Below are 21,313 nucleotides of genomic sequence, written 5' to 3'. Positions count from 1 at the left end.
CCAATTTAATATAATCAGTGAATTTTTATTTCATGCTGCTTTTCTGCTGCTTGATTTGGCTCCTGTAAACAACAAGACAGGGTTAGTTTCTTACATGCTTGAGCTCATCTAATACTAGTGCAAATGTTCGTCTTCTCTTACAACTTCAATCATCCTGCATAAGGGATATTCCTGCACTCTCAACTCTGTGCCATTAGCCATCTCACAGTACACTGTAAGAGTCTGGGGAAAAAATGCCAGTGGATCTTAGCCCATGTGCTCATGTAAAGGTAATGCAGAAGTCTCAGAGCACATTCTCAGAGGCATGGGTAGGCGAAGTACAGATTCCAAAACATACTGAGGATGGCAATAAAAGGTGTGAGTGATTAAACCACTTAAGTTGTTGGAAAAGTACAAAATTAAAACACAGATGAGATCATAGTGAATAGCAGTAAGTGCCTAGCATTAAGAACACCACAGCTTTTAATGTAGAAACTACACGCAACCTCCCACTTTTATTTGAAACAAAAATACCGGTACAAGTCCCAAAAATCTAGCTAAACATCTTGCTTCTGACACCAGTCAGTAGCAGCTGCTTAAGGAACAGACAATAAAAACCAGCTAGTATACAGCATTCCCCTCTTCTATATGCTATAGCTTTAAGGACTCAGCTTAGAAAGTTCTTAAACCCGAGGATTAAAATCTCTATTGGGCTTTTCTTCCATGAACTTGTGCTTTCTGAATGGTCCACGTATGTCTGGCCTCTTTCAAAATTTTATCATTAATTCTATGGGTCGAATTTCTTTTTATTATGTTTTGCATTTTTTTTGATAAAAAGAAATAGTTTTGTTGTTTTTTGTTTTTTTTTTAAAAATTCTTACTAGCTTCTTGACTACTAGCTTAACTTTGTGTTTTCCAAAAAGGCAGTTAAAAGCAGTTACCCTTTGAAACACACTTGCCTTTTTACAATTAACACACTAAAAAAAAAAAAAGAAACGCAAACAAAACCACAAAACAGACTTGCTTTTCATAATTATTCCTCCATCTTTACTTTGTTAATGCTGCCAGTTGGTTTCAATGATAAGTAATATTTGTCCACCTGTGAGAAAAATTACTTCTCCAATAAAGAATGATATATAATCCTGTATTTCAGAATTGTTATTACCTCCGCTAAGAGCCACCACCTGAATATTCCTAGCAAGCAAAGTGAGAGAGGAACACCTACCCGAATAATGAATCTAATGGCTGCGCACCCAGAAGTTGCCATCACTTTGGCGCTGTTGGGAACCAGATTAAAAAGAGTAGGCACAATAGCTTCAGCGCCATGATCAAACTTGTTTCCCAGAACAGTTGAGAGATGGCTGTTTAGGAAAAAGAAATAAAACTTGTTAAAAAAATTAATTTCTTAATCTTAAAATAACAAAGTTCACTGTACATTTTAAAGATTTATCCTTCCAAACAACAGAATTTCTTAATTTCATGATTTCCAAGTCCTGGCCTCATTGGAAATGTGGCATTTATGGAGTATTTTTGTTATTTAGTAGACACATTAAGAGGCTGAAGACTATTAACTTTTTCTTGTAATTAAAAACAAATACCACAATTTGAAAGGCTAAAAATCTCACGTCCACATAAAATATCATAGTATTTCTTCTTTTTAACACACTTTTAGAGTATAACTATCTAAAATCTTATGGAAATTATTGTTTTGAGATTTTCTCCCTTTTGAATGCAGGCAAAATTACTGAATTTATCACAATTAGCCAACCATAAAACTTGACTCCCTTGCTTATTAGAGATTATGGTTTTAGTTTTAACAAATATACAAACACATACAACAGACAGTAATTTAACTGTCCAGTGGTGACAACAAACACTTCTTCCATGCAAAGAGACTATATAAAAAGAATTTGCAGTCAGCAGCAAACGACACATCAAATATATCTAAGTTTTAGGGATCAAGAAGAATTCCAGGCTTTTAGGCCTAGATGAGGACATTTACACAGTACTTGTACACTACTCCTGACTTCACATTAGGAAAGGTTAGCATTATTTTCTCAAAGCCTTGATTTCCCTGGCAAGAACAGTTGTATGGTCCAACAGGTCCTATGGTCTGTTCAATCAGGAGACCAAAATAGCAAGGGTGAACTCTGGGGCATATCTGTTACAGATGGCCGCTGAAAATCAGTGGGTACATTAATGTCTTTCCAGATGAAAAAAAAGCCATGGAAAACATGGAAGGTGGAAAGACTACTCTGGTGTAAAAATAAGGCTTTTTCCTGCTGCCCTTGAATTTAATGAGTCCCCAGATGGTAAGGGTGAATATCTTATTTCTGTTCAGCCACAGCTTCTAAAATTATCATGGACATGAAAGGTATTATCTCACCAAAATGTACAATGTTCAAACCACTACAGGGCAGCTCATTTTGTTATTACAAGCAGTCACAGTAAAGTGCTGTGCCATTCACTCAACCATAACTGCTCCTAAGATGAGCCCCCAGTACTACAGTATTACTTACAGTCATTTATATTAACTTGCACTAAGTACTCGGTGTAATGATGGTAACTTGTTCTTCACATACCATCGTTACAGGATTATCAACTATGTATATCACCTAAAAAAATAAATTCCTTTAAATGTTTCTTTGGCTTCAGATGCTGACTTGACTCTTTATCAGTCATAATGTACAGCAGCCCAACAAGATAAACTTTTCTGCAACACTGATAAAGCACCTTTAAGTCAAATTCATACTAAAATCTACCAATGTACACAAACACACATGAACTGTACTTACGCTACAGTAATGCATGCTTCTCTAACCACCTGGGATCTGAGATCCTTGGCCGACAGCTTGAAAGCACCATCCAACAACCGTAAATGCTGAAAAAATCCATCATACTGTGCAGCTCCAGCAACAAGCAACGACCGAACTTTCTTCAGCTAAAAAATTTAAGGCATTTAGTTCAGGACACTACCAATATGCATTTCAAACTAAAAAAGTAACAACTTCATTGCAAAAATGTACACAGGCACGTCTTTAAAGCAAAGCATCATTTTGAAATATATGGCAGTAATTTAAACAACTGTAAAAAAAAAATCTATTAAATTCTAGAGCTAAAAAGTCTCAGATCCCAGTCTCCAAATATATGAATACATAATTCTGTTCACATACCTGTTTCCAAACACTAAGATGCCATAAACCTGATAAAAAAATTTAAGTGCTACGTACACACAAAGACTTTAATCCTGCAAATGAAACTTATTATAGCTGCACACAAGAGGTACTAATGCTAGCAGTTTACCTGCAGAATATATAATTTTGCATAAATGCCCACTGAAACATACATGATGGGTTTTAGAAAAGCTTCCACTTCAACGTCAGCAAAAATGTATTTCAGCCTTCTTAAAATACTTGCTCAAACTTATCTTGTATACAGATATTCAAGGTTTAAAAATTAAAATGAAAATTTATTTGATTATCTGGAGTGTAATTACTTCAACAAAAAACATTTTCAAATATCTAGCTGCCTGTGCTTTATGAAATACACCCACCCAAACCTGAAACCAGATAAAAAGTTTACCGCATTAGTTCGTTGATCCCAATCATGTTTGTCATCTGAGAGAATTTCCCTGATTTTATTCAACGTTTCTTCAAGTTCTCGACTAGAATAGATCTGAAGTATTAAAAAAATTAGAAAATTTATATTGTTAATATCCCAGGTAACCTGATGAAGGAAAATAGCTTGAAAAGACTGCAAATACACTTATAATTCTGAAAATCTTGCCCTAAAAGTTCCACAGAACTGTATGTATAAAACAGGCATTTTAAGGCAAAGCTTTGAGGATATCACTGAGCAGTGAATATTCATTAAAAGAAAAGCTGAAGAATCAACATTTTCCTCAAGATTTCACCTTCCACCTTTGTGATGAGCTAATCATATCCAGAATGTCATTAATTCCATTAAAAAAAAAAAAAAAAGGTAATTCAGTACAAGCAGAGGGGTTTAGATAACCTGCTGCAATATTATTGCAATTCAATTTCATTTTCATACTCACTACTAGAATGAAACTCAACCAACAGATTTTAACCTGATGCAACTCTTTTGGGACAGGGACTGTCTTCCGCATTACAAGAGTGCATGGCTCTGTGAGGACCTAAGTGGGCTGCTAGTCAACACTAAAATAAAAATTTGTCTGAAAAAATAAATTAAAAACTTCCATAACTTCCGTATGTATTACTGCTCCAAGCCCACTATTTATTAACTTATGCAGTCTGTAAAAAATGTAAGGGGCAGCCTCCAATAGGAGTTCTCTTCTCACTACACAGTAACTCAAGCAAAATTGAAGCCTGACCAATCTAACCATGCATCAGTCACTATTTGGTAATACATTAATGAATGCATTTATTGATAACTGCACACATACAACAAAGGATTTCTAAAGAAGAAAATAAAAAAACGAGTCATGAAAATGTATTATTAACGTCAGAAATAAACTGACCTCCCTTCTATTCTCCTGGACATAAGCCACAGGATGCTCTTTTCTGCTTCCACTGCATATGCAAAATTTAAAGGGTTTTTTCCCCTAGATTGAGAACAAGTTGAAGAGCATATGAAGCAAATCACCAACCAGAAACTTGATCTGGCCAGAGTTTTTTCAGAAACTTATTTTCAGCTAAAGATTTCCAATTTTTTGGATCAAAAGTTGTTTACATAAACATATCAGGCAAAACTCAGTTGTCCATACAGAGGCATCTGGTGCCATCTGCCCACATCCAAGATATCCACATGGGGCTGGCAGATTTGATTCAGGACTTCAAGGAAAGTCATACCCTTCTAGAGTGAAAGCTGGAGGCTAGCGTGATAACTTACATAGCACCTAAATAGTAGTGCCTGATGCTCCCTCATTATTTATTTAAGGCCAAGACATAATCTTTGTATGTGCAAGAGCACAGAGCATGTAGAGGAAATAAGGACCAGTGGTTAGGACACCTTGCTTTGCATGAATTGCTAAAGAGCTTTGACACTGGTCTCTTGAACACAGATCTGCATGTATATATGCATCTTTTATTTTATTGTAAAAAGATTCAGGAACATCTTTCTTCTGATCTACAGTTAAGCTGAATGTGTATTTTCTAGAAAATATCTTATTTTCCTGGGCAACTTGAAATTACTATAAGACTTATTCCAAATACAGTCTAGTTTTCCAATTTCCTTAGCATATCAAATGAATTTCACTTATAATAGATACGGGACCTTGACTCTATTGACATCTACTTTTATTCCAATGCTTTAACAGAACATGGTTATGGAGGCCTCTAGATTTCATGCTGGAATATTGAGGAGGTGGAAGACATCCATGCTCTAAAACACCTGCATATCTGGTTTGTAGAAATCGCTTCAGAAAGACACAAGTTAGTACACCTAGGCCAGCTTCACTATCATGTGGAGAACAACTTCCGAATATGCTTTACCAATAAAATTTAAATTATTACCACACAGTTGTGTAAGCTTTTCCAGGGTACATTGTGGAAGCTGCTTTGCAGTTCTATACAGGGGACACAACTGTATCCATAAAAAACAAAAAGCTATTCCTCATGATTACTGTTTTCTTCTTCATTAGAAATCAATAAACATCTAATGCATAACTTACTTAAAAAGAGTAAATGATTTAATGAAAACAGTGGGTCCAAGTGTAACAGACTTTCTACTCCACTGCCTGCAAAATCGAACATGAGTTTTGTATCACCATTATATATACTTGGAGCATATGGTACTTGTTACACAACACTAATTTACTCTAACAGTAATTCTATAGGTATCGTTCTATTAAGAATAAATATTACGTGTGTCTCGGTAAGCGTTTTTACCAAATTAAATTTCCATTATCAAAGAAAATTCTTATTTTCCTTTTATGAGTGGGAGTAGTCACTAGTTAACTAAAGATGCAATGTTCTATTATGGTGACCCTAATGCCATCAGAATTCGTGACACAATTCATCCTCCTCAGTCTCCCCCTTTTACCATCATCCATCTTTCCTACGTCTCCTTTCCAATTCAGGGCTTTAACTTGCAAAAAGCTAACCCTACAAGAGGAAAGGCAAAAATCTCTCTGCCAACTCAGCAGCCTATGCCAGCTTATCACAAAGAAGTGAAGCGTACCACCAAGGGAAGCAGCCTGTCTGTTATCAGAGACCATGTGCTATAGTTACCGCCACAGGATTAAAACATGCTAGGCAACAGACAAACACAGAAGCAACATGTACGATGGGTTTATGCCTACCCTACTTGCATGCCTAGGCAAAGAATTTAATTTTTTCTTTAATTACCTGGCACAAACAGAATTAGACCCACACAATTTCTGCTATTCAAATTGGCATTGTAATGAGGAATTTAATGAATGGCATAATTTTATCTTGTCATGAGATTAAAACTGTAATTCCACTGAAAAATCCCAAATTGTCAAGGTTGTCCATACCTACATTAGTTTCAGAGGAATAAAAGGTAATATTTTAATAATTTCTTTTCTCCCTGCCCTTAATTATGCTTTTAGAAGGCCAAGATGAAATTCCTTGTTCAGTCAATGACACAAGACATTTTTTTGTTCAGAAGTTCCCACATATGACTTTTATGAAAACAACTAGATTTGTTTCAAAACTAATTTTAGCTACTAATGGGAGTTATTCCTAATAACCTCAACAGAGAATTTTCTTCAGTTTAAGCAAAGGCAAATAAACAAAGTTGTAAAAACATTACGGTTGACATCTTAACTATGAAGGCACAATCCTCTCACCACAGTACTTATCTTTTCGGCACACAGATCCCATCAGACTACATCTCAAAATCACTCATCTTCTTCATAAACTGCTGTTACCTATTAGACAGCAACCACCACCACCCCCCATTAAGGGTAAGTGCAACATCAAAAACAGAAAAATTAAAAGCTCAAACATAAATAAGAGTAATAACTGTACAGATGGAAAGTATTTCCAATATGGGGATTTCAAACTAGGTATGAGTAAACAATAGGATATTCCTAAAAAACTAGTGATGACCAGTCATTGGAACAGGTTACTGCAAAACCATATCTACCATGGGAGGCTTTTAAGAATGAGTTAAACATACACACACTGTAAGTAACCTCAATTTACTTGATTAATCCAGATGCACTTAATCTTGATTCACAACTGGATCTGTTTTTCCATAATATAGTTCCCTTCCTTACTTTCAATGAAGCCACTACTGAAACCCACAAATGTAATATAAAGACACAGGAATGGGCCCAATAATGTACACACAACTCCCTCTCTCCATTCTAACAAGTTTCCTTTCCTTTTAGAGTAACTTGGCAAATTACAGGTCATAAACATTCTTTCTCCACAGGGTCTAGTATAGAAACTTCTCCCTTCCTTAGTAATTAACATGGTCTCAGACCGTGGGATCTACCCTTCTTTTTGGAAAGATCAGAGATTGTCCACAACCAGAAGCATGAAATTGGACAGCAGGAAGTCATTATTCCTACAGATACTAAAGAAACAACTTTTTTTTTCTGACCCCCCTGGTCAGCAGGTCTTTCTTACATTCTCATCCATGAAACAAATAGGTTATTTTGAGGTCGGTTACACATTTCTCCCCTGCCTCCTCACCTCAACTCGGGTAAGATTAGTAAAGATAAGTGTGTCTTTCTCTTCCATCTCTAGTAGTTTAGGAATGACCTACCTTCCTAGGTCATCCAGCAGTCAGACAGAAAATCACATGTGCTGGTCAATGACATAGAGTTACCCACTTTTGTACTTGCAATGTTATTAACCAACTTGAGTGATTTGAGAACTCTGCTTGGGACTGTAAATACTAAGGCATTTGAACTACAAGCAGCGCATTTTCTGTTCTGTGGAATATGGCCCTGTTCAACATAATGGGGATAAATGATATTAAGAGCTCCATGTTTTTGCCCTCCAAAGAATTCTTAACACAGTTTGCAGAGGCAAAGAAACATAAAGCTTTTTAAGCATAAGACAAAGATTTCCTTGATGTGACAGGGATCATGGAGATAGAGCGTTCCTTCATAAAAGCAGACAGTATTTCTGCCTGCAGAATGATATCTAACAAATAACTATGCTATCATCTTGGGAAATAAAAATAGAACAAAAGTACACATCAAGAAAAGGGAGTCATACAAATTCCTTCTGGTGCTTGGGAACTATGGCTTACTGAGTTTTTGCTTGCCTTCCGCACCTCAGCTGCTCAATGAAAACTTACTCAAAATAGGTCAAGAGAGATACAAGCATGTTACATGACTCAACTGTATGAAAAGTACCAAATATGTGCAATTCCCACACTTAAAGAACACAAATTAAAATCTGCTCTTTCAACTAAGAACTCAGAATGCACCAGATTCATTAGTATTCAAATAAGTCACTGGATTTCATTTTTTTAAGTGTTGCTAGAGCTAAGGACATGTATGCCATACGTGGATCATTACAATTCAGGCATGTTTGAAAATACAATTCTTGCTTTTTAAATTATTTGCCTATACTATTATTACTTGATTATCCCTTGAAAATGCAGCCCTAAATTTTCCAAATGTTATGTAAATCTTTTTCTTATTAAAACATACAACTATTTTCGGTAGCTCCCTGGAAAAGATGAAGAAAAGCAATAATGGATTTTAGCTTAAACACAATGTGATAATAATTAGTAGGACAGTAAAGCAAAGGTGGGCTTTTTGATACCTAACTGGAAAAAGTAAAGACCTTTCCATGGAGACTGTAAATCCAGAATGAAGGAACGACACTTGCTTACAAGACTGTAGAATTACAGAAATTTTAAAAGTAGGCTAACCCATAGTATTGCAAGTAGCATATTGTTGAAAACAAACATGAGTACACACAGCATCTTACCTGTACAGTAGGAACATCTGTAAATGCCTTAATAAAATCATCTTCATCCACAGCTCCAGCTCCTCCTTCTTTAGAGGAACCTAAATAAATGTAAAATACTGTTAAACAGCATGTAATGTACATCAAGGTTTTCAAACTGACATAAGCATCTTTCACAATACCTGTTTTCCAACATTTAATGTAACTTACAAAAATCCTGAACATTCATCACATGTATAATCACAAGACCTTGAACTCTGATATCACCATGAATAAGAAAAAAGTTTAACTTTTTTTCCCAAAAATGAGCAATTCTGAGCAGTTTCCAATTTAACAAAGTTAATGGTTTCATTTTATTATTTTTATTTTTGTGTTTAATTGAAAACATGTTTCATATGTAGTAGCTGTTTGCATAGAATTCTGAGACCTGTGTCCCGATAATACAAACGTTCTCAAATAAAGCTTAGAATTTCAAATTATTTACCAAATGGATGAATTTTCACCTTAACACATATGCCACAAGCAATCAGCCCTGGAAGTTTGGGGGGTTTTTTGTTTGGGGTTTTTTTTTTCTTTTTTTGAAATCTTGCATAGTAGCCCTACATGACTCATTTACCTTGTGCTTCCCAGTATTCTCATGAGTGGCTGAGAAGTGTGAAGCACATTTCTCGGTCTCAAAGCTCCAGGCACTTCAGTGAAGAAAGCAAGGACACAGTGAAGGGAATTTGCATTGGAGCATAACCTGAACTCCACTGATCAGTGGCCTCCTTCTCAGAACGCTCATCCCCATCGGTGTTCCCCACAGTGGGGGTTCAGGATTATATCACCTGGAAGAAGCTCCCAAGAACCTTCCAGACTCATTACTAAAAAACTATCACACCAAAATGTTTTCTCTCCAAAAGCTTCCATGACAGCCATGCAAGTAGTAAGACACAGTAGTACTTCTGTGCAAGGTAAATGATGGGAACTGTTCTCACATGACAGGCAAAAATGCCCCAAATCAAAGGATCAGGGAAGAATACTAACAGGTAACCTGCTGGTTTCACACTGGCATATGGTTGCCAAGTTTCATTAAAATCTTGGGTAGAAACTAAGGCAACTCTAAAAAAGAAAATACTTTTAAAACAGTATCTAGATTTGACTTTCTCACAAATACTAGTGTTACGAAGAAAGCCCTTTCTTTAAAGAAATGAACTCAAGTTTGCTATCAAAGAACATCATCAGATCGAGGCTGCGCTACAAACCAAAACCCAAGTACAAGGTGAAGCTTGGCAGAATCCTTAAGTATCTCCAATAATCAAACCAGGCAGATAATATGACAAGACAGGTTAACTGCATGGAGATAATCAGTCCAGTAGAACATTTCTTTCTTGAGAGGGGGAAAAAAAAAAAAAAAAAAAATCTCTCACAGCGAATGAGCACTCAGGAACAAGGATCTTGTATCAAGTCTTTCAGAGTGATGCCAACAGGATAGATGGAAGAATATTCTCCCTAACTTGCAGAGCACAGCTGAAATGGAGGCATCAGGCAGAGAAGACATATATTTTACTAACTACAGAACAAATAAAAACCATAAGGAAAAAGCAGTTAAGGCTGAGTGGTCAACTAGAACAAAAAGCTAGGGCTTCTTGACAAGTCAAACTCTAGGTGGCTGAACTCTTAAACATTTCATGGTTTACAGTGCCTGATCTCCTATTTATAGTGCAGGGAATTATGTCTGCTGTGTTTGTATACTTGTGCAGTCTGGAAACATGAGGGTCCACTACTACTACAAATTTGATGGCAAACTTATTAGAACTCAACACCTCTATGCAGAAGAAGATCTCTCGCATGCCTTTGTGGCTGCTTAGCGTAACAACACTGAAGTGAGATCTAGCAAAATTTGGACATGGTGCCTGCAGTATGATATAGGAACATCTAACAGATTTTGACAGCCTTAGCTCAAGAATGTTGTAAAGAGATGTTGTACATAACACACTTCTACATGTGTCTCTCCAACACCATCTGTCATAATTGCCATTAGCAGCCAGAAGGGAAAGAAGAAATTATAAACACCTATTTCTTCTACCTCCAGACAGTAGAGGGAACAAGTCTTTACACAAAGTGAAAGAGTACCTGCCTGGCTAAGAGGAAGAGGGAAAGATCCTGTATACAACCAGAACACACCCTTCTGCCACACAAACTTGTACAGCTGCTAAAAGGGAAGATGCCCTGCTCAGAGCAGAATTTTGTGTGGAGAGAAGCCTTGAAAAGAAATAATTTGGCACAGGGGCATCTAGTTTAACTAGATGGAACAACCAACCACCTGGATGCTCAATTCATAACCTCATTTGTCCCTTCCAAAATACTCCAACATTTAAGAAGCTCTCATAGTACAAAAATAATCACAGTGAATATGTAGTACGTACTCAGGAAAAGTAAATGGAAAATAAAGCTTAAGTAGCCAAAAGGTTACCGGAAAACCTAATTTTTAAAGGTTAAAATGTAGTTTTCATATGGTCAAAGAAATTTCTTTTAAAATGTTTAAAATGATATAAACAACAGTTTATAAAAGTTTTCTGTTCTTATCAAAATTGTTTTAGTTAAAACTAATTCATTGTTAGTCACAACACAGTAAACCTCTACGAAGCTCATACCACATGTTTCTTTGCAACCTGATAAAATATTAAGACTACAGTGATCCTATGACACTAGAGGCAAAAACTCTCTGCAATTAACAGTTTATACAAGTCCTCTATTATTATTCAGTTACATAAATACCCAAATGCCACAGTTAAAGCAGGTAAAGAAGTACTTTGCATTCCCATCCATTACCTACTAATTTTCTGCCACGGGAATAAATTTACAGAAATCAAATATTAAAAATTAACACATACAGGCCACAAACTTAAAAACATAAAAAGTGCTGGGATTTCAATATTCTTTGTGCACTCCTGTACACTATAAAGTAGATATTAAAAGTGAATGAAGTTGCCTTTGCTAAATAAGTAGATGTTGTTGCCTTTAGTCTGCCTTAAAATATCCCGCTTAAAATTAGAAAATTGCATGGACTACTTAACAAATTTTCTAGCACCTTAACATCATTCCGCAAGAGAACAACCTTTACCTAAGGAATAACAATTTCTGACTTTAAAGAGAGAAAGAGGGACTGACTACTGTTTAAAAGCCATTTGACATAGCCCAAGGACATGGCATTCTCCGCCTTCCCCAGTCTCAACAACTAGTTCACTTCTACAGACCACTTTTCTTTTAAAATTAATATTTCCAGATAACTGTTTGATTGCCTCTTTGCCTGGTAATAGAAAAGGTTATGTGGTTTTTGGCAGATGACACTTCAAAAAAAGTTGTCTCTAAAAGCACATTCACTAATATTTCACTAATCTTTCTCCTTCTCTACTGCATGATCACATATGTATACCAAAATAAACTGAAGTAAGTCTTCTCTCTCTATTGTATACAAGTCAAAGTCTATACTGCAAAAAGAGGAAAATATTGTTCCACCTTTCCCTTTTCCCAATCTCTTGGTAGGTATGTTTACCTCAGTCATTGTTTCTGTAGAGACTAAGCAAAAAACAACAGAACTCAACCCGTTGTTTCCCAATTCTGGAGAAAGTCTTTTACTATGCTAACAATAGTCACAGACATGTAGATGCCTTCAAAGAACTTCTCATGCTTTTATAAGGCTTGACTCTCCTCCTCAAAAGCAAGCGCAGAGCTTTACAAAGTTCTCATTTCAGACAGTACTGCCTTCAGACTCAAAACTGACATCTGACAGAGCATGCATATTTTGATAAGCTGTTTTGTTGTTGTTGCTTACCTTCTCAGACCAAGATGCGATTACAAATTTCTTAATCTCTCTCAAGTGTTAACGCCTTCCACTGAATAATGCATTTTCTTATCTTTACCCACAGAACATGAACTTTTAAGTGCCTAGCAGATAACTAAAATCCAAAGCCTCATCACCTGGCTTTTCCTTAAATGAGTGCAATTTACATTACCCTACCTTTTGGCTCAGCCCACTGAATCCAGCTGGGCCTCCCTCAGCTGAGACCCAGAAGACAAACACATCTGAAGGAGAGGGAGAAATGTCTTGTGTGGATTTTTATCTACATTATTTGTTAGTTTTCATTCATAATCTTTATTTATTCTTATCCTTCAAGCACCCTGGTTAGACAGACTCACAGAGAGACCTGGAAGACTAAGTTCCACTTCAGGAAGCTGGTGAGCATCTACTGAACATAAATAAACTTGCTATGGAAATAAATTACAGCAGCTTAAGCACCTGTAAGTTTTAAAGGGTCTTTGTTTTTTTTTTTAACTTAAGTTTGATGTGTCTGGGGATGGAAGCAAAGGAAACAAACCCCTCATTTCCTGCAGACTACTAAGAGAGATGACATCTTCATAAGTTAAATTTAAGGATTTCAAACATTTTGTGAGGCGTTAGGAATCTTTTTTTGAAGAAAGTTTTTTCCAATCACAAGTCTTTGAGTTCAACATTGTGAATAGCTCAACACCAGAAAGGGTACTGGATGCAAGTGAAGAAATTACCCAGTCTTTCACAGAATCAGTTTTCTCACCCAGGAATCAATTCCTGTGGTTGAGTTCTTCCCCTCTTCCAACTGAGGCATTTCAAATCTTTCCATCATATCACAATGACTTTGGACTGCTCACTTGCTCTACCACCTTGGTGCTCCCCCCACTAGTATCTACAAAGCTGTACATTGTGGGATGACAAAACAACAGGAAAACACTATATGGGAGAAGAAGGATGTTGTAAGGATCATACCAGACTGGTATTTTTGTTTTGAAACAAAGAACGGTTTAATCAAAGCATACAAGCACTCATCTAAAAAAAAAAAAAAAAAACAAACCAAAAAAACCCAACAATTGCTCAATTTGTATTTGGTAGCATGTCTTTACTAGTCTGATTCACTTTTTTCTACTTCTGTGGGTCTTTTGACAAAAAATTTCAAACAAAAATTTCCCTGTGAAAAAAGGGAATTTCAAAACCAGTACAGAAACTTAGGAGTAACACAAACTCTAAAACTTTTGTTTCCCTTTTTGTTCTTAAATGCTTTTCTCAAAATACTTCCCTAAAAAATTCATAACTATTTTCTAATACAAATATGCATCACAAATTAAACATTAGTAAGTTTTGAAAAGGGTAGTTACAGAATGTTTTTTATGCCTCAGAAATCTCTAACTGCATGCAATAACAGTATCTTACTGAGCAAAACATCTAAAGTAAAATGATGTGGATTACAATTTTTTTCTGAAAGAAACAAAAACCCCCAAAACCTAGAGCTACACTTATATCTTAACTAATTCAAAAGCTTCACTTCTCTATCAGAGACTGAAGTAGAAGATGCAGATCGTTCTGGATTAAGGAAAAAGAAAAAAATTAAAACGTACTGTTACCCTTTTGGTTTTGTAGGATAATAAACAATAAGCTACAAATCAGGAACTGACAGCAGCTTCAGCTCAGCATAGGATAAGTGGACAGGATAAGCTCAAGTACTTACTCAGCTTTTCGTATAATAGGTTAACCAGCAACTCCCACTCACTCCTGCTGACCTCCCTCATTCTAGCACTAGTACAGCCGAATAGTAAATCACAACGAGGAGCGTCTAAGCTGAGAATAAAGTAAACTGGCCAAGAACAATAGTTTCAATGAATAAGTTCTCTGATCTGCTTCACTGTGGAGCCATATAAACACCATGCTAGCACAATATCCAATGGATGACTCAGGATACAAATGAGTTAGTGGAGATAGGGAAGGAAATGAGTCCAGGCAGCTTAAACAGTACAGCTGCTGAAAGCCTAAGTATAGATTGAAGTGAGCAGAGCAATACTCAAACAAAATGAACTCAAGGAAGGACAAGTGCAAAGGCAACCTAGCAGAACAGACAGCATACCTCACTAAACACAAAGGGGGGCGGGGGGGGGCAGAAATCTAAAGACAGTGCTGATACCAAAAAAAAAAGCACAAATGCACCTGCACAATCTACAAATAAATTAACAGATTACAGGAACCAATTTTTGGAATTCCTATCAACGACAAAGAGACAAAACCTAATTGTTTGTGAACAGAGTTCTTTAGCATGGTGCTTGCAATGGACAGAGACGGTGCTCAATAACCAACTTCTGTTCCCAGTCCTAGTGGACAGATGTTGCAAAGGTCATATTTAATTCTCTCTTTGAATATACATTCTGCTGTTTGTTAAGTCTCTGAAACTGGGATTTTTCCTGAATCTTCTGTAGCTCTCAGTCTTTGCAAAATCTAATTTATCCTTGGGTCACCTGTTATTACTATTTCATAAAACTGACAACTTACTTTTAAAATGGTATCTGTCAGGGCATGGGGGAAGACGTTACCAGTGCTTCATGATCTGAATTACCACCTCTGAGATGGCAAGAGTGAATTTTAAAGACAATGATTCTGATAAAGCCTTCTGTACAGACTGACTCTGAATACCTCAATAACGAATCTCTTTATCTTTCCAGGTATCATAAGATTACTGCTACAGTTAATAAAACTCTCCAGAATAACATCTTTTCATATGTACTTTTCACAATCCTGCTTCTGTAAGACATGAACAAAATGTTGGGAAAAGCAGCTGAAGATTGAGAATCTCTGAAAATTCCCTTCATGTTTTAAATTACTGGGTCATCTAAAGCAACTTGATATACTGTATACACACACCTTGACATATTAACAGAACACAGAAAACATCAGTGGTCTCACCTTAATTCTATCAATGTTCTAATTGTTCTTATTTCCATGTTTGAAAGACTGATCTTTGGATTTTAATCGAAAAACTTGAACAAAAACCTCCCATAAGACAAGCAAAGAACTGTTCTTCAGTGTCAAATACCTGGATAAAGCACAAAGGTGTTCCTTCATCAGGTGACTAAGAGTCACTTCATATAGAAGCCTTCAGGTTGCCTGCTTAAGTTAGGAAAACATTTGAGAGCAACAAAGAAGTAGCACTTGTTCAAGTAAAAAACACTTTGATCAACATTAGACAAGGTGGGTTTTTGTAAATAAGGCAAATTTACTTTTAGATAGTTAAACTGGTAAATCCTCTAGGATGCATATAATTAGACTAATTTAAAGAAAATTATGTTAGTGTAGTAACTTGTACCAAGTTCTACTCACAGCATAAATTGTACCAGCCAATGCAAAATTGTTCTGGTGTAACTGTCAGAGTCATTTACGGGCTTAGGTATACAAGTTAAGAAACAGACCATGTGCTAACTGCCACAGCTCTGCCAACAAAGCTTAGGGGAAGACCAAACCATGAAAAGCTGTAGTGATCATAGTTTCGACAAAAATTTTCATCAAGAGAATTCCAGCTGCCTTGTGTCTGTTTTCTGCGAAAAAAAACAATTGCATCTGGAAACAAGTAACTCCCCATCCTCAAAAACCTCTCTGTTATTATAAACTTGTCTATATTCCTAGTGCTTTTGCAAGTATACACCTTGCCTGCCAGAGAAATGTCACAAATAAAACTTAGGAAACCATTCGGAGATTACCTTATTGGGTTGCTCAGCATATCTGTCTGATGGTAGTAATTACCTGCATATGTCAGGGGGGGAGGAGCAGCAGAAGGAACATGTACCAGTCTCTTAAGCCACTGCAGTTCATGATTTATTAACTTAAGCTAAAATGCCTTTGACTTAAGCTGAACTGCCTTTGACAAAGACACTGGGCAGACAATTAGCATCAGTAAAGCTATTCAGTTGTTCCAAGTCGTCACTGGAGTTTTTCTAAAATAAGTTTCAGAAATAAAATATATTTTTAAATCATCAGATACAACAATAAACCCAAATAAGCCTTTTTTTTTTTTTTGGCAGAACCTTAATTGACAAAGCCTTCATGTTTTAAACCAGCTTAGAAGACAATTCAAGTTATAACCAAGTGACTTAGCAGAGTAGAAAGGCCTTTGCTAGAAAACCCACCTTAAGGAAACAGATAGATGAATTCTGTCATGTTCAGCCCCAGTGACTGACATTCATTTTGAACAGACTTGTCCACCTCAGCCCCTCCAATGCCAGAAGTCATTGTCCCTGAGGCACCCAGAATCATTCGAGCTGAAACAGCTGCACAAACTGAACAAAATAGCAAAATACCTTCATAATACCTTCTATTCCTGACTATCTGCCTATGTTAGAAGCTTGGCAGACATAGTTAGAGAACTTCCCTGGAGATCCCACCTGCTTCATTAAAACATTCCTCCTACATGCCAGAGACATTGCACATGAACAGAAGTTTCCACCCAGCAAGCGAGTGTGCTGCTCTGAGGACTGAGATGCTAAGCAGATCTCTCCATACAATTACTCACCCCAGGAAAGAACAGGTGCAGGAGGGACAAGAAGGAATTAGGAGTGAGCTATGCTTACAAGGAGGAAGGTGGTGCAAGGTGTTCAACTACTAGGATGGCACATCTCAATCCTTGAGGGTGCCACATTAGTCAGGAGCAAATAAATACAGGACCCGTGTACTAAGAGGAAGCACAAAATATTCTTAAGTGGATGGAAGAGACTGAAGATCACTGCACCAGCATGCATACCTTCATTCCTTTGGAACTGTGTATTGAACATTAAATTCTCTGAGAAATTTAGTCAGTAGTATTTGAAGCTGATTCCCAATACTGCATACAGTTTCAAAAACTTTAGCCTCAATTCCTATGTAGCACAGTTTCACAGGTATAAAAGATTAATAATACTACCTCTTATTTTCACAGGCATGCTAGGAGATCACTTCAATTCATAAGCATTTGTGAAGCACACAGAAAGTATGACAACTATACAACAAAGAAATTAATAGTGTTTTTACTTAGTATGAAGTTTGGTCAGCATACATTAGAAGATGAAACCCTGGGTGTGGAGAAAAACAAGCAGTTCCATGAGCAGCAAGAATACAGATACCTGATTTCTTTTAGGCTTATCTCACCATTGATTAATGTCTGTTTCTACTCAACTGGAAGCTCATACAGTCATCTTTCAACTTGTGCACAATGTTCATGCTCACACAGTAATCTTTCAAAGCACTCATGTATTTCTTTTCTCTATTGGCACTCATTTTTCAAAAATACTTAACATACATTTGAGACAGTGGCCCATTTTGTCCAGTTTCAACAGGTGAGTTTTAAACTTATGCTAATTTTATGCACGTAACAGCATTAGTCTTCAGTCTTTAATACAGCTTTCTAATAACCTAATATTTACATTTTACTTTAATTTGTTCCTAGTTTTACACCTGAATAGGGAAAATTGCACTAATTATTTTACATTACAGAAATTACGGAGAAGAACCAGGAACATCTATAATTTGTGTTGCAAAGCTGGTTTGGGATACCGTGATTTTTTGGAGTTGTTGTGGTGTAATAGTTTCAGAAAAACTATGCATTCTTTTCTGAAACAATTTAAACAGATACTGTATTAAGAACAATTAGAACTAACATTGCCTGTCATTGCAAATTACACATTTATAGTTTTTACATGTTTTAGACACATTTTTATCTTTTACTTCTAAAAGTTCAATAGTGCAAAACAGAAGGTCAAAGTGATTTGATTTTAATATACTGTTTTTCTCTTATATTTTTGAGAACATTTCATTTATTTGTTGCAAGTAATACCTCCACCATTGGTGAAAATTCTTTACTCAAATTATAAAAATAATTTGCATATCATGCTTCTACTTTCCCTGCTTCTCTATCTGAGAGCATATACTATTGTCCAAAGAAATTAAACAGATATTTTTAAACACACTTTTCCCTCCCCCCAGCCCTATAAAGAGGATTCACACCTGCTACTTTGCAAAGCAGCAATGCAGGAATGTTTTGGAATGGTTGTCTTTGCTTACTCTGTAACACAGCCACAGTTTGCAAGGACTCAAAGTGGCAGGGTCAGCTGATTTCAGCCCAGCTTCCTCCTCCCTCCTTCCTCTTTTTCCCTCTGGATTCACCCATATCAAAGTATAAACAAATTGCTTTCCCTTCTTACTGCTTGAAAAAAATCAGTATTCAATGTTAGCAAACTAAACAAAAGGCGGGTTGTCTTCCTTATTCTCATCACTGCCTGGTACTACCGTGATTGCTAGTAAGATATTTGGGACTAGAACACAGGGTAGAGATGTCGAAAGAAGGTTACACAATGTGGTGAGCTCTTATCTCCAGACCTCTTAATTTCTGCTCCACTGTTACTCTCTATTTTATTGATTTGTAAGATGACTTCTAGGCTATGAGCCTTTTGAGAGAAGACTATCAGATACAGTATTGTGCTTATACCAACATAATAAATCCTACAATCTAATTGAAGCTTCTAGACATTAGTGCAAAATAAACTGACGTAGTACGAAGAAGAATAAAGTTCTTCTGCCAACTGTCCTTGGGTGACGCATAGAAAACAGAGAGACTAATGAACAGTAATTATGAATACATAGATATATTCTCTGAAGGTGTATGTATAGGTGTGTGTACATATATATATATATATATACACAATTTATCATGTTTATTTAGTTTTCATTCAGATTCCTCATTAAGGTTGATTTTCCAATCCACCTGCTGAGGCTAGCTGCAAAGGAGAGTCTCTGTTAGAGGAATGGAAACCCCAGTGACTGGACAAGCATTTTTAATGGCCAAGGAGAACAGACCACTGATCATGTGCAAGGAAACCCTCTCCTGAAGTGCCATTCAGGGGAGTAAACAACAACAACAAAATACAACAACTCTCAGAGAGCCTGGAAAGTTCTAAGTCCTCCTACTTCCCAGAACTCCAGGTTAGGTTAAAATACCAGCAGTTCATGACTGCAGGATTGCAATCCAGCAATTCCATGGGCAAGGATCTCTCAGGATGGAAGTTGATTGACATTCATTGTGGGGACAAGGAAGCAAATAGGCATTCTGTAACAAATCCTCTGATTCAGACTTTGATACCCAAGGCTGATCAGAAGGACAAAAAGGCTCATTTTGGCTAGGATCTTGCAGAAAAATACTTGAATTTCAGAGCAATCTGGAAACCAAAAAGTGAAGCAAGTGCCACAGAATGTCAGGGATGCTTTGCTGACCAAGATTATCTTGGAGCAGTTTTATATCATACAAAGGCCTAATATAGAACAATTAAAAAAAAATAATCCTAGTTTATTTTACCTGGCAAATACAGGACTTTGGAAATCACTTAAGGCTAAACAAATAATAGAGGCAAGACTCCTGAACTTATTTTCTGCAGAACTCAAAAAAAACCCCTTGGGCATTGACTACTATGGAGGTCTGTTTTTTTTGTGCAAGTAAACACAGAACTGTCTTCATGAGTCTGAAGACAGTCGACAGAGCAGGCATGAGTTTACCCTGTTTTGAGTCCATTCACTAACAATTTGTATTTACAATTCCACAATTATTGAAGCCCTTTTAACAAAAACGTTTCTTAACTACAGTATGAAGTTTTAACAAGGTTAACTTAACCTGGCTAAGATTTCAGAAAGCAAGTATCTGTTTTTCAGTACCACATTTATTTTATGCAGAGCCTTCCCATTTAAACTGTTTCCTACTAAAGCCTCTAAACACTTCAAAATGTCTTCTGCTAGGAAATAGAGCCAAGAAAACCACAGCAGTACCATTTTAATACTTCTCAACAAAGACCTGTATTGCTATTATTGGGAAGGAAAAAAAAAAAGCATTAGGATGCTGATAGAACACACTGTAGACAGATAGACAAACTAAACTTAAAATTTCCTATAAAGTTGGGAATATCTTCCTAAAGTTAAGAATATGTTCCTGTAGATTATAGTTCTCACTGCCTTCTTTTGCCAAAACTGTTCACCTGGTTCACCCAAGTTTTCCAGTTACTTGATTTCTACCTAAAAGGAGATGTTTTTAATGTCTCTTCAGCTGTGATCAAACTTTAGGGGGCTTTTTTTTTTTTTTTTTAACTGTAAGAATTAAGACCATTCTAAAACTGAGAGTTATTTCAAATAATGCCAGCATCAAACCTCAAACTGGCAAAGTTGCAGGCTTCACTGAGGACTAGATCCTTTGAACAGTTTAAGAAAAGAAGGCAACACCACAATTTGGGGGGGTGTGTGTGTGCTTTTTGCATGCACACATACTTTTTAATAGAAGAAAAATAAAACCGTACATCCTTGCGGTTTCACTTCATATTCTTCACACTTGGCATCAACAACATTGTTACTCCAAAATATCTTTTTAAACAGCAGTTACAATAATTCTGGCATTTAAATTAACAACATCCCCTTTGCCATTTTGTGACTGGATGATTCATCCTAAAGCAACATCAGTTGTTTCAAAAAGTGTAACAATGTTATTAGTGCTAAGGCTAGCAGGCCAATACACTACAGATTTTAAAAAGCCAACCAATATTAGATAAAATACACCATACAATATCTTCCTACTGAAAACAACTGCAATAAGTAGAAAGTCCACCTTGCTTCA

General features: G+C 36.4%; 1 protein-coding gene across 46 annotated transcripts in view; it reads right to left on the bottom strand.

The window, feature by feature from the left end:
• Positions 1-21,313, bottom strand: part of CLASP2 (cytoplasmic linker associated protein 2) — a 152,412-nt gene that overhangs the window by 65,645 nt on the left and 65,454 nt on the right. For all 46 annotated transcript variants that reach the window (XM_069810159.1, XM_069810031.1, XM_069810047.1 and 43 more), the window contains 4 exons: positions 8,880-8,959; positions 3,562-3,654; positions 2,775-2,920; positions 1,205-1,340 (listed from right to left, as the gene is read on the bottom strand). In XM_069810159.1, coding sequence (XP_069666260.1) covers positions 1,205-1,340; positions 2,775-2,920; positions 3,562-3,654; positions 8,880-8,959 — 455 coding nt within the window. The remainder of the gene's footprint in view (positions 1-1,204; positions 1,341-2,774; positions 2,921-3,561; positions 3,655-8,879; positions 8,960-21,313) is intronic.

The sequence above is a fragment of the Haliaeetus albicilla genome, chromosome 2 (genome assembly GCF_947461875.1).
Source record: "Haliaeetus albicilla chromosome 2, bHalAlb1.1, whole genome shotgun sequence".
Taxonomy (NCBI): domain Eukaryota; kingdom Metazoa; phylum Chordata; class Aves; order Accipitriformes; family Accipitridae; genus Haliaeetus; species Haliaeetus albicilla.
Note: the sequence above shows the minus strand (reverse complement) of the source record. Positions and strands in the feature narration are given on the sequence as shown.